Source organism: Sugiyamaella lignohabitans, chromosome A, assembly GCF_001640025.1.
Source record: "Sugiyamaella lignohabitans strain CBS 10342 chromosome A, complete sequence".
Classification (NCBI taxonomy): domain Eukaryota; kingdom Fungi; phylum Ascomycota; class Dipodascomycetes; order Dipodascales; family Trichomonascaceae; genus Sugiyamaella; species Sugiyamaella lignohabitans.
The window spans coordinates 3,072,431-3,097,398 of NC_031672.1; the positions used below are offsets into that span (position 1 = coordinate 3,072,431).

The following is a 24,968-nucleotide window of genomic DNA, read 5'->3' on the forward strand; positions in this document are numbered from 1 at the left end:
TTCACCGTTTCAGAAACGTATTTAAATCCCACCGCCGAGCTGGATCCGGCGTTCAGAGCCCGCCAGACCGCCAAGCCGCCGGGACCGTCGACGCCCGACTCGAGCGCAGCGAGAGGAGCCGCGGGGTCTGGGGCGGAGCCCCAGCCGCCGGAGGCACACCCCTTCTCTCCCCAGACACCACCCCTCTTAGACCCTTGTGCGGCCCAGGACTCGGCCGCACGAGCCGCAGTGCTCGTGGGCCAGGACCCCCTGGCCTTGAAGGGCGGGACGTGGTGCGGCGACAGATCGGGAAAAATATGCATATCCGGTAGAGGATGTGCGGGCGATCAGTGTCGGAGCGATGCCCGTTCAGGATGCGATTTGCTCGGGTTTAGAGTACGGTTTGATGATCAAAATATTACCGCAAACGGCGGAGGGGGGGGGAAGAGACGGGAGTGTGCCTCCGGCGGCTGGGGCGCTGCCCCAGACCCCGTTGTGCTCGCTTCGCGAGCGGTCGGGGGTGTGGACTGGAGCGGGGATGATGAGTTTTGGGGGAGGGGGAGGGGGGAGGGTCAGAGGGGTGGAGGGGAAGGGAGGGGGTGGGGAGTGCGATTAGAATATTGTCCGGTCCGTATCTGGTTTATCGCGACGATCTATGCTATTCTGGAAAAAGCTAAAACTTTTTATTATTATTATATAATTTTTTTTTTAATATTTTTAGATTGATAAAAACAGGGCAGGGGTACGCAGCCAGGAGATCCCGCTACACTTGAACCAGAAGGTGGGGGGAGCGCTAGCGGCGACTAAAGATGAGGAGGATGAGGGGGCTCGTGAGGAGTGGTGAGGAGTGGTGAGGGGTCGTCGAGAGGTAGAGCGATGGGTCGTTTGCCGTGGTAACAGCAGTAGATGCTGTAGAAACTAGGCCAGTTTGAATAGTAGCTGGTGTAATTCAGGCTGGTGAGTTCTGTTTCAGGCTTGGTCGACTCCAGTTGGCGCTGAGCAGGCTGCTCGGACGATGCAGCGGGGTTGGAGCCGTGAGAGCAACCAAATAGCAACAAACGCTGGTCGACGGGGTGCATTGCAGCAGACAAATAATTTTTATTCCCCCGCCGATTCATAAAATAATTAATATCGACTGTGGTTGGTTGTTCAGCCAGCCGGTGTGGACCACTCTGACTCGCTCGTGCCGACCGGCCAGTCGCCAGCCCGCTCTCCCAGCCAATCGACTCGCTCATTGGCCCACTCGCTCTAAAACATCAGCTCCAGCATCAGCTCCAGCATCGGCGACATCAGCTGCCTTCCGCTTTTGGAGACGCTCGCTATTATAGTACGGCCGGCTTGAACGACGACGACGAGCTAACTAACGAGTCATGCCACTTCCGACCCGCTAGCAGCCCTCCCTAACAGCTTCACTCCCACCCTCGCAGCATAGCGGCAGCTGTCCCAGATCAGCCCGAGAGATCAGACCGGCCTGTCACTGCAACGTGCACGACGACGGTTCGGTAGCAGTGCGTCGCACCAGACGCACCGAATACACCACCACCGGGTACTGGGCCTGCCTCCGGCGGCTGGGGCTCCGCCCCAGACCCTGGTTGCTCCTCTCGCTTCGCTCGAGTCGGGCGTGGGGAGTCCCCCGCGAAGCGGGGGGGAACGGGGTCTGGGGCAGCGCCCCAGCCGCCGGAGGCAGGCCTCACCACCAGCCCGTCAGGGGCTGGTACCCCTTGGATGCGTGGTACGTGCTTGGAAGACACCTCCTGGCTTGGAGCGCTGCGGGAACTTCCTTCTTAGCGCTGATTATGGCTATCGCGATAGGCAGACGTGCGTCGGCGCACGCTCCTGGATCCAGGAGGCGCCTGGCCCGTGGGCTGAAACACGGGCCCAGACGCTGGCGGAGAATCAGGCCCATCATCAGGCCCTAGCGCCCCCGGCACGCCCACGCCCGACTCGAGCGAAGCGAGAGGAGCAACCAGGGTCTGGGGCGGAGCCCCAGCCGCCGGAGGCAGACCCACCAGGACACGCCTTTTGGCGTCGGGCTGGCAAACTTTAGTTGGCAGGGCCGCCGGTCTGGGGAGGGTACAGGAGGGGAAGAGCGGGCAGGCCAGCGGATCGGGGTCGATGTCTCGGGCGAGAGGTGGGTGTGGACGAGAGCGGCGGATTTGGCAGGTGGATTTAGGGGGAAATTGCTGGAAGCAGCAGATGGCAGCAGCAGTGATGGGAGATGGAAGCAGAGTTAGAGGTAGAGAGATAGAACATGGGTGTTGGTTAGAAGATGTATATATATATATATATATATAGAGGGAAGGAGAGGAGAGAGGAGAAGAGTTTTGGTGCGACATTGGCAGGTCAGATCAATTGGCAGTAGTGAAGTGCTGATACAACCGACGAGCGACAACGTTCGATTGCAAGCTTCGACCGCCTGGACTTCGACCCCCTTTGCTACATCCCAGCTGCCCCGCCAGCAGCCTACCAGCAGCCAGCAGCCAACAGTCAGTAGCCAGATACCCCTAGGCCCCGGCTGCCCCTGCCCCTGCTCCGAGCGAGCCACTGCCGGAGCGAGAAAGCCCTTCGGCCACAGTGAGTGCCCAGACCAGCGGATCAGTTTAGGGCGCTATAGAGCAAGCATATCAGCACGAGCCTGCTCCCAACTCCCGCCCCCCCTCCCTCCCTGCTAACCATTAGCCAGTGCTAGCCAGTACGAGCCAGTGCTAGCCAGTGCTAGTCCCAAGTCAGCAAGGAGCAGATATAGTTTAATTAATACCCCGCCAGACGCCCCCTCGACACACAGACCGGCAGACAGACGTGACACTAGCGGCAGCAGCACACCAGACCAAGCAGGTGAGCGACAGCGCCAACCCATTCCATTCGTTGATACAGACAGGAATCAGCAAAAAGCAAAGACCGATCCACAACGCACACACACCTCACACGCAAGCCGCCGCGTCTGTAGTAGAACAGGACTGATTTTCAGTCGCCTTTTTAAACCCACATTTTTTTTTTACCCCTATCCCTAGAGACCTATTTCCATTTGCATTTCCATTCTCAGTCAAACCTGTTCTCCTAGTTTGGTTTGGCTTGCATCGTCTCTTTTTGGTGGTGCATTTGGCTGTGAACCAGAAGTTCTACGTTCGACAACAACAACAACAAAAAAAACCCACACAAACACCGCCGACCAGCACAAGCTAAAGGAAGGAAAAAAAAGAGAGAACAAAAGTCGGACGACTTTTTGTGTCTTTTATATCACTCTTTTTCTTTTTTTCTTTTTTCTTTTCTCCTGTTTGTTATTCTTTTCCTGGGGTTTTGATTCTAACTCTCGTTTTTGGTGTTGGAGAGGTAGAAAGAAGGAAAGGGAAATTAATTAAATTGAAGAACGAAGTGGTTCTGAGATACGATTGAATTTTGTAGTTTGTATTATATTACAATTTACAAGTTTGTTGTAATTTTGGTATCAGGACACTTCTTTTTTTTGGTTTTTGGTTTTCTTAATTTCAGTATCTTTTTTTGGTCTTTCGACAGTATCTAGTAGTACTTCTGCAAGTCTACATTGTCATTGTCATTGGTATTGGACATTGGTCTTGTGAACACGACAGTTTATTAGCGTGTTACAACCGACGACCGAGTTCTTAACGACAGACACTAGTAAAGGTATTTATCTGACTTGGTCTACAACTCGATTGTATATCTCGATAGTACCAGTAGATAAGAAGAGCAGAAGCAGAAGCAGAAGCAACAGCAACAGCCTTAGCTTTGTGAAAATTCGACTTTTCATTACTGTGTACTTCTAGCTGTATCGACATTCGACCATTGTTTTTGATACTGTTCAACTGGCTAGACAATTCTAACTCGACCGTTCAACTGGCTAGATACTAGTTCTAACTCGACAGATTCTAGTTTTGACACCGTGGACCCTGGACATTGTTCAAATTGTACACAGTCTAGTAGAAGTTTTTTGTTTTTTTTGTTCGTTTTGACTTTGGTCTTTTTGGATAGCTTTTAACCTCACTACTTTTCAATCAAGCTATTTCCAGTGTTTTATAGTATTTTTTTGTTTTCATTTCTAACCTTCAGTCACTCTTTTGATTATCAACTTTCAACTTCAACATTCTTGTCTTAACTAATAATTTTTTTTTGGACAGTCGTTAAAGTTCCATTTTCATCAAACTGAAACATTTTCCACACATCACTCGCCTTTATTGATTATATTTGTGTCTTAGACAAGAGGTAAATTAGGTAAGTTTGCACTGGCAGTATGTGCATAAATTGGTGTGATACTGGCTTATAGGCTCTTGGATTGTGTCAGGCTGTGAATGTTTTGGTGTTCTGTGCGGTAATAGCACGAATAGCACAGCAGATAGTGTTGTGGTATAGCGTGGTATACTGTGCAAGTACTGTTGTCGAGCACTCCACGGCAACAGGTAACCGATATTAGGTGTCAGGTATTAAGTGATAAGACTGCGTGATAGACTGCGTGTCACCAGCAGGTTTTAGTGTGTTTAGTAGGTTTAGAAGGTAGGATCAGCTCAGTCATTACAAGACATTTTGACATTGATATTGGAATATTACAGTTTAGTGGTGGAGATTTGCCATTGGATTTGTTAGCTTTTGCTTGCTCATCTCACTGTTGTCGTCATCTTCTCATATCATCAATTCACTGCTCGCCATTTTCATTTCATCATCAGATTACGACGCTCTTCTCTTCACTATCGTGTAGAGCTATAACAAACTCATTAGCATCTCACAGTAGACGACTAAAACGTGTCCCTCGGTCTCTTCGAGCATAGAGAATCGCATTTGATTGATATTTGGCATTAATCTCACCACCTCTTTTGGCTGCGTCTGCTCTGCAGTCGAAAATAGACTACTCTATTCAGCAGTCTCTTTCAGAGTGAAAGTCGTCGTTGGTTTTGTTCACGTTTTATCGAGTTTGTTTCTCAAACGAGAACTCTACCACTTCTCTTGTACAGCTACTTCTATCTCCACTGCTACTCCTTCTATCACTGCTATCTCCACTGCTACTCCTTCTATCACTGCTACCCGTTCTATCTATCACTGCTACTCCTTCTATTACTCCTCCCTGTACACATCCTCAGCCACAGCCTCCTAGGTCACTGCTTATGTAAAACTAACATCCCAGACGCCTCCATCCTTTCGTTTCAAGTTTGCACAGTCTCAACCGACAATGAAAACAACCCCTTTGACCGCTGTTTGGTCACTCGCGTTGCTGCTCTCTGTACAAGAAACCGACGCGTTCAAGTTCCCTGGTGCTGCTGGCAGTCTCCGTAAGAGCAATCCAAACAACATTAAACATATCTACTCGGCCGAGAACTCGCATGGAAGACCCAGACACTATTTACCCAAGCAGGTCAAGAGACAGATTGTAACTGCAAATGTCTCGACTCCGGCCGTGTCTTCGTCTTCCTCATCGTCGTCGTCATCATCTTCGGCTTCGGAAAGTGAATGGTTCAGTTCGGGAATCCCTGAATATGCCACATCGCTAGCCTCTTCGGACGACCTGTCTTCAGCTCAGACTTCAGTTCAGACATCTGCTGCATTCTCGTCATCCCCATCTTCTGCATTTGTACCACCTGTGTCGTCGTCGTCGTCTTCATCTTCGTCTTCGACCTCGTCGACAACTTCGTCCTTTCCACAGGTGGCAGCTGCTGGACCCAGCAGCAGCAGTATCGGATCCGACGCTGTTGACAGCAGCACCGATGGTGCGTCTCCCAGCAGCTCTGCCGAGCCACTGGTTCCTGAAACCACCATCAGCAACACCCCCGTTGTCATTATCACGAAGACCACTACGGCCACTGACTCACCTCCCGAGGCATCTTCGTCTGCAGTTGCAGCCGACCAGGACACCACCAGCAGCTCATCGTCTGCCTCCACTGACAACTTCGAGCTCGCTTCTTCATCGCCATTGGTCTTTGAATCGACCTCGTCACTGGGTGGTCTGTCGTCCGATGCTGGTTTCCTGACCACCATCACCTCTGGCTCGCTCTCTGGCGATGTCCTGACCACGACCAGCGACCTCTCCAAACGAGAAAGCTCCTCGTCCTCACTCCTCGGCGACCTCACGAACTCGCTGTCGGCCTCGACCACCCCCTCCTCGCCCGACTCGTCCATCTTCTCCGACCTCGAGTCGGCCTTCTCGGGCCTCCTCAGCCAGTTCTCGTCCATGCAACCCGTCTCCTTCACCACCACCCCCTCCATCACTGCTGGTAAGTACTCACACACACTCTCCCCGTGTGCCTCCGGCGGCTGGGGCTGCGCCCCAGACCCCACTGCTCCTCTCGCTACGCTCGAGTCGTTCCGTCCACGGTCCCAGCCATCTCCTGCGAAGCAGGAGCAACGGGGTCTGGGGCGCAGCCCCAGCTGCCGGAGGCATGTCCCCCCTCCAGATCCGTTCTAACCCGTCCCAGCTCCTACCAGTGCCCCTCCTGTGGCAGCTCCGGCCACGACTTCGTCGACTGAGACCGATGATGTGGCTCCTGTGGCTCCAGCTCCGTCAGAAGGGGCTGGAACGACCACGAGTACCACGTTCGGCCCGCTTGTGACCCCGACATCGACTGCTGCCGACGTTGCAGCTCCTCCTCCTCCTGTGGATACCACGAGTTCGACTTCGGATAATAACGACGCGGCTCCCCCTGTTGTTGCTCCTGCTACTACTTCCTCGACTACGACTACTGCTGATGCCGCGACTTCGGGTGACGATGTGGCTGTTCCTCCAGTGCCTACTACTTCAAGTACTACAGGTGACGGTGACGCGGTTGCTCCAGTGGTGGTTGCTCCTACGACATCTTCTTCGACTCCAGTGGTAGTGGTTCCAACTACTTCGTCAACTCCTGCTCCTGCTCCAGCTGCTGCTGGTGCTGGTGATGATGGCGATGTGAGTACTAGTACTCCATTGGCAGCAGTGGCTCCTACTACTTCGTCGACTCCAGGTACTGATAACGCAGGTACTCCGGTTGCTCCTCCTTTGATTCCTACAACTTCAGGAACTTGGGCTCCTTTAACTACTGCTAGTACTACTACAGCAGCTGCTGACGATGCTGGTTCTGCTGTTCCTCCTGTTGAAAATACCGCTACTACTGATGATGCTGATGTCGCTACTACTGCTACCACAGTTCCAACCGATGTTGCTGGTGTTCCTACCACTGCTAGTACTACTACTGGTGGTGGATTGCCTGGTTTAGTTAGTAGTTTGGTTCCTGTTCCTCCTGTATTGGCATCGAATTTCCCTACTACCACTACTTCGACTCCTGTTGTTCCTGCTACCAGTGCTGGAGTTCCTGTTAGTGGTGGTGGTGATGACGACGTCCAGTCAACAACCGCAGTTGGTCCTCCTGTTGTTGCTACTACTAGTACCACAGCTGCTGCTGCTGTTAGTGGTGCTGAGGGTGTTGATACTACTTCCAGTACTGCAGTGGCTCCTATTGTTCCAGTTCCTACAACCACTGGTGGTGATGCTGCTGCTCCTACTACTACTGCAAACACTGGAGTTGCTGAATCACAGGGTCTTCTTCCTATTACTACTACTACCAATACTTGGTTGCCTTTGACTGTTGTCAGCAGTAATCCGGTGTTTAGTGGTGGTCCTGCTACTGCTAGTACTACTGGACTTCCTCCTGTTGTTGTTCCTACTAGTGCTGCTGGTGTTGATACCACTACTGGATCTGGTGAAGCAGGTGTTATTCCTACTACTAGTGCATCCGGTGAACCAGGTGTTTTGCCAACTACTACAGGTTCTGGTGAAGCAGGTGTTGTTCCTACTACCAGTGTATCTGGTGAACCAGGTGTGTTACCAACTAGTACTGGTACTGGTCCAATTAGCGGTGGTGGTGCTATTTTGCCTACTACTACCGGAACTTTACCACCTCTTGTCAGTACTGATGCATCTGGAAACCCTCTTGGCAGCCAAACAGCCACTCAAACTGGTGCTGCTGGTGTATCTGGTATCTTTACCTCGTTAACCACTTCTCCTACTGGAGCAGGTGCTGTGGGTGTTTCTGGTGTTGCTACTACTAGTACTAATACTGGTCTTGGACCTCTTGTTTCTGGTGCTGTTACTACCTCTGGTACTGGAGCTGCTGGTGTTGTTGGCACTGCTTCTGGTGAAGCATCTGGTGCTGTTACTACATCCAATACTTTGGCTACTGGAGTTCCAGTGGCTGGTGTTTCTGGAACGGTTTCTACAGGTGCTCCTCTTGTGTCTGGTGCTGCTACTGCCGTGTCGACTGGTGAAGCTGGTGTTATTGGTACTACATCCAGTGATTCAACTGGTGTTGTTCCTGCTGCTACTGGTGCTGCTGGTACTGGTAGCACTGTTTTACCACTTGTTAGTGGAAAACCTGCTAATACCGATACTGCTGGTACTGCTGTTGCTACTGGACCATCAACATCCAATTGGTTACCTGCTAATATCATCACTCAAGCCGCTCCTACTACCCAGCCAATTCCTGGCCAGTCTCAAGCTGCTACTGATATTCCATCTTCTATTCCTACAGTTCTTCCTTCGACTTTGCCAAAGGCTATTGGACCCAGTGACAACACTAACCAACCACAAACATCGTCGACTCTCATTCAAATCGGTTTCGACTACTCACTCAACTATCCATTTGTGGCTGCAAACCCTCTGGCTGCTGCACAAATCTTCCAGTATTTGCCTGAAGGATTGTCGTATGGTTTACAAGTTGATACCAGTAACATTGTCATGCACAGTTTACAACCATACGAGTCTCAAAATGCCGGTTATATTGTTACTGTTGCTTTGGCATACATTCCTAATAACCTTGTGTCCACTTTGGATGCTCTTATCCATACACCCACTTCCCGTCTTTACCAAGACAATGAAGACCAAAGTGTGTCTTCGTTGGTCAAACTCATTGATCCTACCATTCCACTGATTCCCGGATCTCAGCAAGCCATTCTTGGCGGTGGTGCCACTGTTCCATTACCAGGAAGCGGTTCTGGTTCTCCCAGTGGATCTGCTCAGGGCGCGAGTCCCAGTCAAAATGCCGGTTGGCAATCATCCGGTGGTCAAACCACTGATTCTGGTACTCAAGGCTCGATTGACCAGTCGGTTCCCAAGGAGAACCCAACTGTCAATCGTAAGACTGTCGGAATTGCTGTTGGTACCATTGCAGGAGCACTTACCTACGGAGCCGTCATCTTCTTCACCACTAAACGGTCGAAGAAGAAGAACAGAATCGAGCTTGCCAGCAGCGGATCCAGCCGGTTATCACCTCTTGGAGTTCCTTACTACTATGACGACGTTTCATCGGGCAGCAGCACAAGATCCACCGACTTGAGTTCGGGCTCGCGACCCTCGAGAGGCAGTGCCGGACGATACAACAACGGCCTTGAAAACATTTTACCCATTGGAAGACACATTTCCGAGCCCGTCATGAGCGAGAACTCTCTCGGATGGGCATAAACCATGACCGATTTTTTATTAATTTTTTACCTTTCTTCTTTCATTTTGCTCCTTTTGTTCGCTAATTGTCCAAACCAAAAAGTTACAACTCCCCTTCCCTCTCCCTGACCCCCCTCCCGCTGTTTCTGTACCGACAGTCCTGCGTCCATATTTTTCATTTCTCATTTGTAGGCCCTCAGGCCGTCATCTTCTTTTTTTCATTCACCCTCTGTTTTAATAAGTACGTTTGTTTCGTCTGTGACTGGCATTTCGTTGGATATATATTAGATATAAATACCATTAATATTTTGTACTCTATGGTCTGCACCGCTGCCGACACTCCGGGCCCCTCCTGCGAAGCAGGAGCTACCAGGGTCTGGGGCGGAGCCCCAGCCGCCGGAGGCAAACGGGGGCCCTGGGTCGTGCCTCCGGCGGCTGGGGCTCCGCCCCAGACCCCGTGGCTCCTGCTTCGCAGGAGGGTGCGGGGGTTGGAGAGGGTGAGGGACCCGGGTCGATGAGCTGATGTCACGTGACGCGTGGGATGACTCTATAGGGGTGGGAAGGGAAGCAGGGGTCCCCGCTTTCGGGGCTTGGGAACGAGATCTGAAACTTTTTGGCTGTAGAAGCATCGAGATTGAGCTGGTTGGATTAGAGTTGTACAGTGGAAGTTGACAGGTAAATTATCAGTCAGCAGTAGATACAGCGGATTTTCGACTTACAGCGGTTTCGATTTTTTGGTTAGTGACAGTCAGAGAACGACAGATTGCAGACAGACAGACAGACAGACAGACTGAATAGTCAATTGATAAGAAACAAGAGAACAAGTACAGAGATGGTCAAGGAAGAATTTGAACTGCCTCCTTCACCGGCTCCGTCGAGCCCTAGAACGTTGCGAAAGTATCATATCGATACCGAGCTGGTATACACAGAGACAAGTGATCAGTACAGGTCGTCCAGTGTGCCTATTTACCAGACTGCTACGTTCAAACAGGACAGTCTGAGTAATATGGGAGAGTATGATTACACCCGTAGTGGAAATCCTACCCGATCTCATTTGGAACGTCATGTTGCCAAGATCATGGGTGCTAATAGAGCATTAGCAGTCACTTCCGGTATGACTGCTATGGATGTTATCACCAGATTATTGCGTCCTGGTGATGAAGTGATTGCTGGAGACGATCTGTATGGAGGTACCAACCGATTGCTGAAGTATCTCAGTTCGAACCAGGACATTATTGTTCACCATGTGGATACTACTACCAACTCCGAAGTTGCTAAGGTAGTTAGTAAGAAGACTCGCATGGTTTTGTTAGAAACTCCTACTAATCCTTTGATCAAGATTGCCGATGTCAGAGGAGTGGCTTCTCTAGTTCATGAAGCCAACCCTGAAGCACTTGTGGTGGTAGATAATACCATGATGTCGCCATTGTTGATGACACCTCTGGATTTGGGTGCTGATATTGTTTATGAATCGGGTACAAAGTATCTTTCGGGACACCACGATATCATGGCTGGTGTTATTGCTGTCAACGATCTTGCTCTGGGTGACAAGCTTTATAATACCATCAATGCATCGGGATGTGGCCTGAGTCCTTTTGACTCGTGGCTGCTTTTAAGAGGTATCAAGACACTGGGTGTTCGTTTTGAAAAACAACAAGCCAATGCACAAATTGTTGCTGAATATATCGAATCGCTTGGATTCAAGGTCAGATTCCCTGGTCTGAAATCTCACAAACAGTACGATTTGCACCATTCTCTGGCCCGTGGAGCAGGTGCTGTTCTGTCTTTTGAGACCGGCAATGTCGAGCTGAGTGAGAAGATTGTTGAAAACACCCGTATCTGGGGCATCAGCGTCAGTTTCGGCTGTGTCAATTCGCTCATCTCCATGCCCTGCAAAATGTCGCACGCATCCATCGACGCCAAAACCCGGGCCGAGCGCGACTTTCCTGAGGACCTCATCAGACTGTGTGTCGGTATCGAGAACCCCGACGACTTGATCGACGACCTCCAGATTGCTGTAAGTACTTTTTTTGGGGGGTTGTGCCTCCGGCGGCTGGGGCTCTGCCCCAGACCCCGTGGCTCCTGCTTCGCAGGAGTTTGCGTCGGGAGGTGGTGTTTTACTGGGATATTGGAGACAGAAGAGACTAACAGATACCAGTTCCTCAAAGCAGGCGCCGTCAAGGCCACAATAGAGACTCCTATTTATAAATAACTTCTGTAATCTAACGTTAATTATTGCCCTATCATTTGCACACGAACCACTCCCTGGTCACAACAAATTGGTACAAGTTGCAATAGCAGTTGAATTGACAGTCGCAATAGTAGTTTTCCAAGTTTTTGGAGAGAAAATGTTTTTGAATTTGGCTCGTTTCTGGCAGTCATGTTGCAGTTGTTCTCTGCAGCTGTCAATCATCCAGTTCATCAACTCAAAAAAACAGTGACTGAGCTATTGAATTGTTCAGCAATTGAGTTTCTGAGTTGATGAACCAGTTATCCAGATATCGAGCTGATGAATTTACTGAATTTTGTTTGTCAGTCCCAAGGACGACGCCGCTCCGCGAAGCGGAGCACAACCAGGGTCTGGGGCGGAGCCCCAGCCGCCGGAGGCACACAGGACACCAACGAGTTCTGGACAAGCTATGTATTAAAATCAACGTAAATATTCTCTCATTAGATCGCTGAGCTTGGACGCGCCCTGCTCGATAGCGTCTTTGAGCACGGTCATGTCTTCACCAGCGATGCCTTTGACTCGGTCAGCGATGTCTTGGGCCACCCGTTCGACGGATGCGAACTCGCCGCTGGCGGATTGGCGCATTTCGGCCTCTTCGTCCTCGTCGCGGCCGAAGTAACTGCTCGAGGAAATGGAAGTAGCACCGTCAAACGCTTGAAGACGGGTGCGTGCTTCGGCTTGGGCACTGGGATCGTACGAATTGCGGCCGAAGAATTCGTCGGATGAAATGCTTTTTTGGTTGCCGTATTTATTCACGACTTCAGAATTGGCCGAGCTCGAGTATGAACTGGCAGATGGAGCAGGCGTGATACTGGGAGTCGATGTCTGGGGACTGGCAGTCTTTTTAGGACCAGCAGACGTCTGGCCAAATCCGAGCTTGACAAATGCTTGACGAGTATCTTCGACTTTGGATGATGATGTGGATGAACTGTTCAAAGCAGGAGATGCCAGCGAGGCTGGAAGTGGCTCTTCGTCATATGAAAGACTGGTTTTGCCTGCTGCTGATGTACTACCAAGTCCGCTAGAAACTGCTCCAGATGAACCATTCTTTGTATCATTAGGATTATATCCCAGTTTAGCAATTCGTTCCTGTTCTTCCTTTGCTTCACGTTCGGCTTTATCGAAATCCAGATCATCAGCGCCCAGTTTCTTGGCCGCCAACTTAGTAGGTCGTTTGGCTCCACCTCCGAGAATATTGGTTTTTCTGGCCGATGACGATGCCAAGCTGGAAGAAGTGGTTTTTTTGCTCGACAAAATACGATTACTGGATGTAGTAGCAGTCGTAGTCGTACTATTACTAGTAGTGGTAGATGAGTTACCACTGTTGACAGCTGGTGATACACCTCGAGAGATGCCGGCTCCAGGAGTCGAGGATCTGGATACTGGAGGGGTGGGTTTCTTGACGAGAGGTTTATCCCAATTAGCAAAGAAACTGTCTTTAGACGAACTGGCATCGTCACCATTAGTATCATTGAGTGAGAGAGACGAAGACGAGCCACCTCCAAGAGATTCACCCACCAGATTCGAAGTATCGAGAACCGCCTCGTTGGGGAACTTGACTGAGTCTGATAATGCCCGACGACGAAGTTCGTCTAAATACAGACTGGCTGTACGACTTGTATATTTATCTTTTGCATTGGCTCCATTGACAAGATATTGCGAACCTCCATTCTTAGCGAAAAAGTCCCGGGCCGATTTATTACCACCAATTCGGATATTTCTCAAGTTACCAACTGACCAGTTGTCCATGTTAGTACTTTGTACAAAACTGACATGAACACCGAGATTACGATGGACCGACGAACAGTCGAGACAGATGAATACGCCAAAGGTGGCCGACGACCACGTCGGGTTCTTAGCATTACAGTCAAAACATGCTCTATTAGCAGGAATCGACCGATGCTTATCAAAAAAAGGCTTAATATCCTCCTTTGAAATCACTGCTTTCTCGTCCGACATGTTTCTACTCTGCTAACCAAACGCGTTGCTTGCAACTGCAATCTCCAGCTCACTTTTCAACTCTTATCTCGCTTCTCGCCCGCTTGCTTGATCCCAATCAACACGTCGCCAAATTCCACGCCGCATCCGCCGCGCGAGCCGCTTTGGGGGATCGGGGTCTGCCTCCGGCGGCTGGGGCTCTGCCCCAGACCCCGTGGCTCGCTTCGCTCGTTGCTGGGACCGTGGGGAGGGGAAAGGGGATGGGAAGGGGGAGAGGAAGGGGGTGGGGGGATGGGTCTGGCAATTGGATTCTAATTTAGTGTGAAATTATGAGGAGTTGGTCTCATTATATTACATGTCACGTGATATAGTTTCGAGCAGTTCCGCAGTTTTTCACCGGTCTGTTTGAGAAATGAGCCAAGAAAGCAAGACTTTTCGTTGCTCCAACCATGATACAAGACTCGCCAAGGTGAACTACCCCCACCCCCTCGCAACGAGCGAAGCGAGCCACGGGGTCTGGGGCAGAGCCCCAGCCGCCGGAGGCATGCCCCCTGACAGCCGTCCCAGAATGTGAGGGCAGGGAACGGCTGAGGAATGTCCAATCACGTCGAGGCAAATTACGCAGTTCAGCAGATTGGAGTGAAATTTCAATCGCATGGAGAGAAGCACGCTGAGGTGACCTTGTAGTGTTCCTGGATTGCAGAATTCATTGAAAGCTCGTTTGCTTGAACTCGGAGTCGAATCAATTTGTTTTGGATTGGTTATTGCCATTTTATTTAAATTATTTGTGTTGGAGTTGGTTTGATTCGTGTAAACCGTGATACAGAGATACAACAAATATGCTCGCTAGGACTTTGAGAAACATCGCCAGGGCTCAACCTGCTACTTTGAGCGTGGCTCGCCGGTCTGCTCGTGGCTACTCGTCGGTACATGCTGTTCACAGAAATACTCCTGAAAATAACCCTTCAATTCCATTTGAGTTCACTGCTGAGAACCTGGCTAGAGCTCAAGAAGTCATTTCAAAATATCCTCCTCAATACAAAAAGTCGGCTGTCATGCCATTACTAGATATCGGCCAGCGTCAACTTGGATTCACTTCTATTAGTGTCATGAACTATGTCGCTAAGTTGCTCGATATGCCCCCCATGCGAGTCTATGAAGTCGCTACTTTCTACACAATGTACAACAAGTCGCCAATGGGCAAGTACCACTTGCAAGTGTGTACTACTACTCCCTGTCAACTTTGTAATTCGGATTCTATTATGGAGGCTATTACTAGTCATCTCAATATCAAGCCTGGTCAAACTACTAAGGATGGTTTGTTCACTATATCGGAGGTTGAATGTTTAGGTGCCTGTGTCAATGCTCCTATGATCGCTATCAATGATGACTATTTCGAAGATCTCACTGCCAAGGGTATTACTGAGGTTCTTACTAAATTACAAAAGGGCGAGAAGGTCACTCCTGGTCCTGAGTACTCGAAGCGAAAAGACTGTGAACCTTTCAGTGGACCCAAGGTTCTTCTTAACAAGGAGCCTTTTAATGTGGCTGATATCACCCGCGCTGATCTATAGCTGATGTCCTAAAAATCTAGATATTAATAAACTTTTGCATTGTTATTGGAATTGGTCTGATTCATTGTGTTGATTGAGACCATGATAAGGGCAAGGAAAGACATTGATCTGAGTTTAGGTCTAAGAGAGGTCTAGTCAGGTCGTTTCATTAAATTTCTATGAGAAAATGTACGGGTAATTATTTGAGAGTAGTGAGTGGAGCTACAGGTTGTAGTAGGTAGCGAGCTTCAATCACCGAGGTAGAATCATATACTCCCCGGTGAGAGATCGGATAATATATGCTAGTAATGACTATAAGAACGAGTTATCATAATAAATAGACGGTCCGGTGACTGGATGGAGCCAGGTCCCCTGTTATATTCTCCGCCATGTGTTCAAGACACTTGGAAACACCCCCCCATAGGATTTTAACAGGTCTGTGACAAAGTGTTACCCCGACCAGATTCTGTCGGCAGTAGCAGTTACTGACGTTCCAGGCTGAGTCGTTTATGCTGTAATTGGAAACAGCAGGATAGAAACTACTCCGTATTGATCTTGATGGACTGCTACTATCGATCGATCAGGGTTCGCCGAAAAAAGGCATAGGACTGACAGTACTAGAAGTAGCCATCAAACCGAGAAAAGTCCCCTGAGAATCGATGTCGATGTCCGCTGGATCTGTTAGAAGTCAGAGTTGAAGTACGAGCTGATGGTGTTCCCGACAATCCAGAAATTGGAGTAAAACTTCCGCTGTTTGTTCTTCGTCCAGGGCTCGGTCGCGAAAAGCCAAGTGTGGATTGGGCTCGAACAACAGGACTGCTTTTGGTAGTGAGTTCGCGAAACCTGCTGTTACCATCGTATGCCAGAGGACTGCTATAATGGTTGACACCCCTAGAAGGAGTCAAGTTGGAATTCTGTTTTAGAGCATATGACTTGGATAATGGCAATGACTGATGTGCTCCCATTCTTGACATGGAACTACTACCATTGCTGTTGCTCATAACCATGGGTTGCGAACTGACAAAATCTGGAACCATATCACAGTATGACAATAGAAAGTCTGCTAAAGACAGGTATACTTGATCTATTGATCGTGCCTGATCGTATGTTTCAGCCAATGAGTACGCCGATATCGTATCACTAACGACTTTCTCTAACAATGGTACCATTGGGTCATTAGCACGTAGTCGTCGTGCTCTTTCGAGCAGGGTGATAACATGCCTTTCAGATGCACTTTGCTCGTTCAGTTGTTGAAATGGAGATGACGATTGTCCTTGTGATGCTATTTGAGAGTATTGATGTGGGTGACTAACAGAGCGAATATTTGATCGACTCCCATTAATTCGTTCCGGTGTTAACTTTTCCTCCGAGACATATGTCGAGGATCTTGAGAGAGGAATTGATCTTGTGGCTTGTCTTGGAGGCGAAGAGGCAAGTGCCGATATTGGTTCTTGTCGATCCCACTCGAGACTTTGATCTATTTTGTTGACACCATCAAAACGATTATCGGTACTTGTTTCATGAATGTACTCCCTTGGGTCTGGTCGATCAGATGCTTGAACTGTATGGGATTCTGCATCTTGTCTCTCTTGAATACGCTCCTGAGCCTGCATTTGTAATAGCTGTTGCTTCTGATAGTGCTCTTGATGTTGTTGCTGACTGTATTGTAGTTGACGCTGTTGCTGTTGCTCAAATTCTTGTTCTTGATTCTGCTGCTGCTGTTGCAGTTCATTTTCTGCCTGATATGAATTTTGTGATCCTTGGTTATGGGATTGTGGAATTTGTTGCTGCTGATTTATATTTTCGATTGGCGTTGAGGGAGTGCCTATTCTTTTAGTTCCCTCACTAACAGCTCGTTTCGCCTCATCGACCTCGACCGAGGCCAGCTCGTTCTCCAGTCTCAAACGTCGAATTCGCTGCTGAACAGCGTCCAACTCCTCAAAAACCTGAGATCTTCTGTCTGAGGAAAATGATGATTCGGGTCTGCTTGGATGGGTAGATACCCGACTAGAAGTACCCGAGCCGGGTCTTAGTCGGTTAGGTGAGATCTGAGGAGAAGAATATTTACCTTGTTGACTCAATTGATAAGTATATCTCGAAGGATCCTCTTTGTATATGGCCGCGTCAACTGCGGTATTCGCATTGCTGCTGTCAGTAACTCCAGCTCTCGCATATCCAGTAGAAGCAACACTATCGACAATTTTCCTATCAGCTAGGGCAGGTGAGATTGACTTTGTGCTACTGGCCGCACTGTAATACGAATTTATGTCGTCGATATCATCATAATCGTCAATCACCAGGGCTGTAGGGTGTGATGTTGTAAAAGGATCATTATCGAAATCATCATCTTGCAGACCCGGTTCAATATGATTTCTAATATTAGTGATATTGCCATTACCAGTATTTCTCCAGTCTCCAATTGATGTTCTATAGCCATTTCTAGAGCCATTTAGTCGGCTCTCCTCAATTCCTCGTATGTTCCCTTCATGTTGCATGACACCCTCATAATCTAGTGCGCTCGTCATACTTAGGGGTCTGGGTCTATCAGCTGGATTCAGTACAAGGCGCCGTTTAGCTCTATCTAATGATGATGCTGATGCAACTGATAAAACACTTCTGGGGTCGTTATTTTTTGTTGGGCCAAGAGGTGCCACTTTGGGTTTTAAATGTGATTTCAGATGCTGATGAGTCTCAGACTTTGTCGTTAATGATTTAATATCAGACAGCGAGTCTGACGAATTGTCTAACTCGTTGAGCTTGAAAAGTTAGTTTTACTCAACAAGGAGTTATACATCCACCACGTACACAACGAGCGTTCAATGGCTTAATCCGGCTGTTTGACTTACCTCATGAGGAACTGAAAGAGGCTTACTTCCGCCAATAACTTGTGTCGATTGCGAGTTATCCAGTCGTTTTCCATCCATGGAAGAAAAAGCTTTGTGACAATTAAAAGTTTAAAAGAAACTGATCACCAAGAATCGTAGCCCCATCCAACTCAGACCTAGTTTAATAGATAGAAACCTAATAAAAATTAAAATTGTCTGAGAAGGTTCAGGACCCCCAGATCTAAAAGGGGTAATATAAAACACGAACAGCCGCATACCTTTTCAACCATACAGCCAGCCAATTAACAGCACTTGACTTTGATAAGAGGAAGCTAAGTTTGAATTAATCGAAACCATGATAAATTGAATTTATAATCAGAATATTCCCTTTTTTTTTTATTCAAGAGAGCTGTAAGATAAATTCTGTATTCTGTATGGAAGATAAAGTACCTCGGATATCAATAATTTCTGTTGCTTTTGGAACTAGAGTGCATGACTATCTGCAACCTTAATTATAAAGATCGGAATACAAATTAGTACATTCGTTATCGATAATTATTCAAACTGCATTCACAGTATATAATTTTTAAAAAATTATTAACAAGATATGGAGAACCTAAATAATACATGACATGTACAGCTGTCACGTATACATGTACCTTACTGTCAAGCAACTTACTAGTACAGAGTTTATATGATGGACGACAAAAAGCATGATTAGATTTCGCCTTTTGAGCCGCTGATCTATCTTATACTTATACGCTCTCGTCGTTTTCCTGCTCAAGCAGGTTGTTTATCTTTTAGGGCTGTTGAGTAAGAATGAACTTTCAGGGGTAAACGCGCTAATCTAATGCGGTAACGATCTACCGCGGTCTCTAAGGCTTAGGGGACTCCAATTCCGAAGGCTTAGCGTGACCTTTTCTTTAAACTCTTTGATCCTAAATATATATTCTATAGAGAATTTATTAGATCTCTTAGTAGCTCTGGCCAAGGAAGTAATAAGGAGACTGAACCACTGACCGTCGCCGGTTTAATGATATAACCATGTCTTCACTAGCTAATCTAGCTAATTTAACACCATTGGACGTGTGTTTCTTAAAATATAAATTTTAAACGATACCGTGGTTTGAATTTCAATTATTGCCTAACCTCTCACATACTAGAAGAACGTCAATATCTGCTTCTAGACCATAATTAGTGAACTTCATTATTTAAGAAAACCAAAACGAGGTATGCGCACAAAAGGACGAGATTAGTGAACGCTTAATAATGACGAGAATTCACACCCTGTCAATCGATGCATAAACAAATATAGATATCTCTACATAATTGATCGAGACAGCTCTGTGGTTTTGAGAGTACCACCGCAATCAGATAAATGGAGGCTGTCGGAGTATGCCATATTGTTTGCAATTCAATACAAAATCTGCATATGTGATGGACGCTGCTTTTTCATATACTAGCATTGAATTTTACACCCATAACACAAAGCTGGATTTCGTGGACAGGAAATATAAATAGACTTCAATGAGTTGAACAACTTTCTACCCATGATAGCAAAGGAATTGCCTAAATAAATGACTTGTCAGCATTTTCCACAAAGACAAAAGCCCAGTTCCGGGTAACCTCAAAAAATTGTGGGTGATGTGCACAATTCATGGAGGCATGAAACTAGGGAATATTTCTTTTCAACACTTATTTTATTATACTTCCTTACACAATTCAACGATTTGTGCCGAAAATTAAGGAGGTTGTTAAGAATAGTCTAATTGGGAACAACTAAATGAAAACCTAGCAAATACCTAAAGGAACAAACAAATGTGTATATCCGATACCAAAACTGTCCACACAATGTGATTCCAGTAATCTCTGACCATGAAAATCAAACGAGAAAAAAATAGCTTTATTTGTATCTCTCACTCGTGAATTTAAATGCATAAACAGGGGATATTAGTCGGGGAAGCCCAACCTGCACGCTCTGCGAAAACTGCCCTTTTGCATCTATGGGTCTGAGGCAGTGCCTGGACGGAAAAAGGACCACCTGGAGACTTTATTTGGTCAAAATCATCTTTAAGACTTCATTACATGACCTCAACCCATCAATACGATCTGAACTCGACCATCTGAAGATATTCTGTGAAAAACCGCTCTTTGTGTCCATTAGTCAGAACCTAAAATACAGATAGGTACACTATTTGGGCGCATTGTTCGGAGATATTAGTCTAGGTCTCGTCTTGGGCAATTCAACTCTTCTTCCAACTCATGATTCGGGGCTCGAAATGCTAAAATTAATGCATGATCTGGTGATTTATACTCCATGTAACCCCTCAATTTTACGATTTGGGAATTGCTTTATTTTTTTATTCAAATTTTCCTTACTCAGAGGAATTCAGCCATTTGTTAACATCGAAAGTCTGATACCAAACGAAATACTGATTGAATATGACCATCTGGAGATATTAGTCGGGCAAACCCATATCGAGTCAACTACATCCATGCCAGGTCCTCTGCATGGTTAGATATTAGTCGGGCAAGCCCACGTCGAGTCAACTACATAGTCGGATAAGCCCATGTCGAGTCAACTACATACATGCCAGATCATCTGCACGATCACATATTAGTCGGGCAAAGCCCATTTCGAGTCACCTACATCCATGCCAGATCCTCTGCTGTTCCAGTGTTACCCGGTGTCCAGTAAATCACGATTTAAGGTTAAAATTCCGGGTAACAGTAAATAAACAAAATTGTTGGATGAAGCTTAACACCAGGTAATACATTTTGTCCGAGCCCTCGTCGGAATACTGAAAACAACAGTCGGCTCATGTAAAAAACAGTCCAGGATAAATACTCAGACTAATATATTTCTCTACTCACTCTCAGCTAGCATTTCCGTCTTATTTCATAGATCTGGCTCAAGAAGTCTTTCTAACTGATCGAGCTTTCCTGCACTGATGGCCACACGAGCCAGGCAAGATTCGATCAGACGAAAAGCAGTTAGGCACATTAGCTGGGGGTATCAGTCTGATATTTATCCTAGACAGGTGTTTTTTTATGAAATCCATGTTAAGTGCTATTCCAGCAAACCAACTTTATTTTCAAAATTCCGACTCGTTTCCCTGCTTTCTGGGCTTTTTGACGGATATTTCATAGCATCAGATAATCCTTTAGTGTAAAAGCAGTCGGCTAAAATGAGTGTCAGATAATCCAGTGTATGAGTCTGACATTCAATTACTCCGAACCATTTTGCTCCTATTAGCAGGAGTTTACTGGGGGGGTACTACTTCCGGCGGCAGGGGCTCCGCCCCAGACCCTGGTTGCTCCTGCGAAGCAGGAGTTGTGTCAGTCTGGACAATTAGCTGTATGGTACCGTTATTATTTTGCTTGACCCAAACGGAATTGGAGTAAAGACTCCGAAGTAGAGGCTGGAAAATCAGTTGAAGAGCCATGGCTTCCTTGGACCGTGAACTGCTGGACATTTCATTGCTTTAGTAAAATACTTTACATTAGAAGCCATTGGTCTGAAGCAATTGAGATTAGTGCGGACATTAGAATCTGGACATTCAATGTGTGAGCCCAACCCAAGCCAACTGTCGGTGAGAATCATCTTACACCCTGCCAATCGCTGCATAGATAGCATAAATATGTCGACGTAAGTTGTCGAAAAAGCTCTGACTCTAAATATCACAATCAAGTACCTAGAAATTCACAAGTTCTTACTCTATTAACTTTTGAAAAATAATGCCTTGTGAATAGAGTTGTTAAATCATCGAAAGAATAATATTAATATGTACAGGATGCTATTTTAGTGAAATAATTAGAGAAATTTCATCATAAATCGTGGAATGAAGGACGTTTTAAAACTGGGATTTCATTTTCGGGCACTTGGGAAGCACCAGATGCAGCGACAAAGTCTTCTAGAATTTGTTCAGAAGTCCTTTCTGTGGTCTCAACCGATTTCGACGTACCATCTTCAAATGAAATGCTTAACGAAATCTTTTCGCCTGCCGCTTCTTGTTCCGCAGTAACCTTCTTGACAGTTATAGGCAATGATGGGTTGTGAAATTGGACTTGTGGTAGATTCTCACGCCAGAACGACTTGGCACCCTTGGCTGGTCTCCTTGTACTGAGACGAAGAGAGAGTCCAGTAACATTTGTTGGTACCCTGACGGATCCAGCTCCCTTGGCAATGGAGTTTAGTCTAGCAAGTTGTCTGTTAAGGCCACTCATATTTGAATCTTATCAATATCCAAAATGCTGATATCTGGATTTGATGTCGAGTCGTGAAGCTGTGAAATTTTAGCGATCAATCAAAGATAGCGCCGTGCATCACCATCATATGTGAGATAAGATTGACACCCAGTAATTGGAGACATAATTGGAATATCTCTTTGACCCAAGTACTATCGATATTTATAACTAGCCAAATGAAATCTGGGATATAACAATTATCGAATATATCCCAATTGGCTCTTAATTTATTGTCTGAGGGTTATCCGAGAAGCTATGGACTAAAGCCTTAAAGTAAATATGCAGGGTCCGACGCGGCTACGCAAGCGGTCTTATCAAACCAGCGGTCATTTTAGTCCTCAATCAGCTGCTTCCAACTAACTTCGTACATCAATCAAACTAACCATGAGTGGAGAACCTGAGGCTTCAGTTTACGAATTGGCCCATACTGTGGCACAAACAATTGCTAAAAGACTACCAGCTGAACTGGCCAATCCTAAAGTCGCCGTCGTCTGTGGAACTGGACTTGGAGGCATCACCAATGACCTCCAAGAACCAATTGTTTCCATTCCATACGAAGAGATTCCTCATTTTCGGTCTTCAACAGGTAAGTTTGGTGCCTGTTGCCCCCAGCATCTGGGGCCGAGCTCCAGACCCCGCTGCTCCTCTCGTTTCACTCGAGTCGTTACGGCGAGTCTCATGCAATCTGAATACATGGCGTTTGGGTACTGTTTATAGACTCAATCGTGAAGTCTCGAAATTCTTATCAGATCTAACTAATTTAGTGGCTGGTCACGCTGGAAGACTAGTAGCAGGCTTGTTGGGCCCAGAAAAGACACCTGTTATTTGCATGGCAGGGAGATTGCATACATACGAGGGATATGATATTAAAGACACAGTATTCCCCATCCGAGTATTCGTAGCTTTGAAGATTCAATGTTTAATTGTTACCAATGCCGCTGGAGGACTGAACCCTGATTACAAGGTTGGTGACCTCATGTTGTTAACAGATCATGTCAACCTCCCTGGATTGGCTGGTCTACACCCTCTTAAGGGCCCTAATGACGACCGATTCGGACCACGATTCCCAGCATTGAGTGATGCCTATGACCACGATTTGAGAGCAGCCTTTTTCAAGTCGGCAGATAACCTTGGAATCAAGAGGACAATACACGAAGGTACTTATGCGTTTGTCAGTGGTCCAACATACGAGACGAGAGCCGAAGTCCGTTTTCTGCTAGCTGTAGGTGCTGATGCCGTTGGTATGAGTACAGTGCCAGAAATAATTGTCGCTCGTCACAGCGGATTGCGAGTTTTAGCCCTCAGTCTGATCACAAATGCAGCTGTTTCCGAAAAGATCCCTTCAGCCCGTGAACCCCTCAATGCTTCGCTGTCCGAAGGTAAAGCCACTCACCAGGAAGTGGTCGATGCTGGAAACGAGGCAGCCAAAGACGTGCAAGCCATTGTTGGACGGCTTGTCTCAGCTCTATAGCGACCTGAAAAATAGTGCATAGTTAAATCTTCAATCCTCTTAATAGAACCATTCTTCTTGGTAAGAGCAGATCAAATAGTTTCGTTTGTAACTCTAGTGATCCTCTACAAAGTAGCAATTCAAGATTCTGATATTGTATATCTGAGAAATACGAAGAGCTATCGTGCGCCTCAAAGACCAGTCTCCCGAGTCCAAACACTGTCAGGACCGTAGGCGGACTCGAGCGAAGCGAGAGGAGCCACGGGGTCTGGGGCAGAGCCCCAGCCATCGGAGGCAGAACCACAGCCAGTATTGATTGTACAATTATTTATATAAAAGTCTAGCAAACTATTCGTCGATAACGCCGGCCGATTCCCACTCGCCATTGAGGTTTTCTTTCCAGAGAGTGACCTTGTTATCGCCGCCAGAAACAGCGAGGATGTTGCCAGAGAGCGACCAGCTGACTCTCCAAACGACATCGGGGAACTTGTCACTTTTAAGGAGGTTTTTCTTCCATGGACCAGATCCCTCCTGGGTCCAGATGATGACGGTCTTGTCTTGCGAGGCCGATGCAATGTATGATTTTGACAGCACCGAGGGCGACCAGGCCACGTCCCTGACCCAGTCGGTGTGTCCCTCAAGAGCGACTTCTTCGACATAACTGCCGACCGAGCTGTCGAACTTCCAGATTTTAACGAGGTTATCACAGCCACCAGACGCGAATCGGCGGGTCTCCTGTGCAGTCGATGTGGTCGATGAGCCATTACCGTCGGTAGCGGCATTAATAGTAGCTCCTGCACCGGTCTGGATAATGGAGCCACTAACAGATGGAGGGGCCCAGGAAGCGGCGTTGACACCAACAGCATGTGCTGGGAAAGAGATAGAGTCGGGTTTACCATCATCCTTGAACTCGACAATTGAAACCTTACCATCAGATGAAGCACATAATAACAGAGCTCCGTACTCTTGAGGGGCCCATGATACAGAGTTCACAGACGCTTGGTGAACAGCATGTTGGGCAATATTTGACCACTGGCCATTATCTTCTCTCCAAATAAATGCCTTTCCATCATATGAAGCAGAAGCAAGAATCACACCAAACTTAGGATGAGCCCAGCTGACCTGCCATACTGGCCCGTCATGGCCACGAAGTGTATCAATTAGCCTCTGAGTCTCGCCATCAATCTCGAAAATCTTAATAGTTTTGTCTGACGAACAGGTAGCAAGACGCTTTCCGTAATAATCTAACACAGCGTCGTGAATAAGGTCATTGTGTGCATTGCCAATGGAAACCATTTTTAGGTTGTGACTTCGACTTCTACAGTCTCTGAATCAA

General features: G+C 47.3%; 7 protein-coding genes across 7 annotated transcripts; 4 read left to right on the forward strand and 3 right to left on the reverse strand.

Moving 5' to 3' along the window:
• Positions 1–5,155: 5,155 nt before the first annotated feature.
• On the forward strand, positions 5,156–9,409 carry MSB2 (Msb2p; the record flags this gene model as incomplete). The annotated part of the gene is made up of 2 exons (XM_018882944.1): positions 5,156–6,329; positions 6,396–9,409. 2 exons carry the CDS (start codon positions 5,156–5,158, stop codon positions 9,407–9,409), a joined length of 4,188 nt encoding a protein of 1,395 aa, XP_018735182.1.
• Positions 9,410–10,220: 811 nt separating this feature from the next.
• Positions 10,221–11,600, forward strand: STR3 (cystathionine beta-lyase STR3; the record flags this gene model as incomplete). The annotated part of the gene is made up of 1 exon (XM_018882945.1): positions 10,221–11,600. The coding sequence occupies one exon, from the start codon at positions 10,221–10,223 to the stop codon at positions 11,598–11,600; it is 1,380 nt and encodes a 459-aa protein (XP_018735183.1).
• A 438-nt stretch (positions 11,601–12,038) lies between these two features.
• GLO3 (Glo3p) lies at positions 12,039–13,577 on the reverse strand (the record flags this gene model as incomplete). Its single annotated transcript, XM_018882946.1, has 1 exon — positions 12,039–13,577. The coding sequence occupies one exon, from the start codon at positions 13,575–13,577 to the stop codon at positions 12,039–12,041; it is 1,539 nt and encodes a 512-aa protein (XP_018735184.1).
• Positions 13,578–14,395: 818 nt separating this feature from the next.
• AWJ20_976 (subunit of NADH-ubiquinone oxidoreductase, mitochondrial precursor, putative) lies at positions 14,396–15,130 on the forward strand (the record flags this gene model as incomplete). The annotated part of the gene is made up of 1 exon (XM_018882947.1): positions 14,396–15,130. The coding sequence occupies one exon, from the start codon at positions 14,396–14,398 to the stop codon at positions 15,128–15,130; it is 735 nt and encodes a 244-aa protein (XP_018735185.1).
• Positions 15,131–21,762: 6,632 nt separating this feature from the next.
• Positions 21,763–22,161, reverse strand: MRP49 (mitochondrial 54S ribosomal protein MRP49; the record flags this gene model as incomplete). The annotated part of the gene is made up of 1 exon (XM_018882948.1): positions 21,763–22,161. One exon carries the CDS (start codon positions 22,159–22,161, stop codon positions 21,763–21,765), a length of 399 nt encoding a protein of 132 aa, XP_018735186.1.
• Positions 22,162–22,702: 541 nt separating this feature from the next.
• PNP1 (purine-nucleoside phosphorylase) lies at positions 22,703–23,653 on the forward strand (the record flags this gene model as incomplete). The annotated part of the gene is made up of 1 exon (XM_018882949.1): positions 22,703–23,653. One exon carries the CDS (start codon positions 22,703–22,705, stop codon positions 23,651–23,653), a length of 951 nt encoding a protein of 316 aa, XP_018735187.1.
• A 327-nt stretch (positions 23,654–23,980) lies between these two features.
• Positions 23,981–24,928, reverse strand: SEC13 (GTPase-activating protein SEC13; the record flags this gene model as incomplete). Its single annotated transcript, XM_018882950.1, has 1 exon — positions 23,981–24,928. The coding sequence occupies one exon, from the start codon at positions 24,926–24,928 to the stop codon at positions 23,981–23,983; it is 948 nt and encodes a 315-aa protein (XP_018735188.1).
• Between the last annotated feature and the right edge of the window lie 40 nt (positions 24,929–24,968).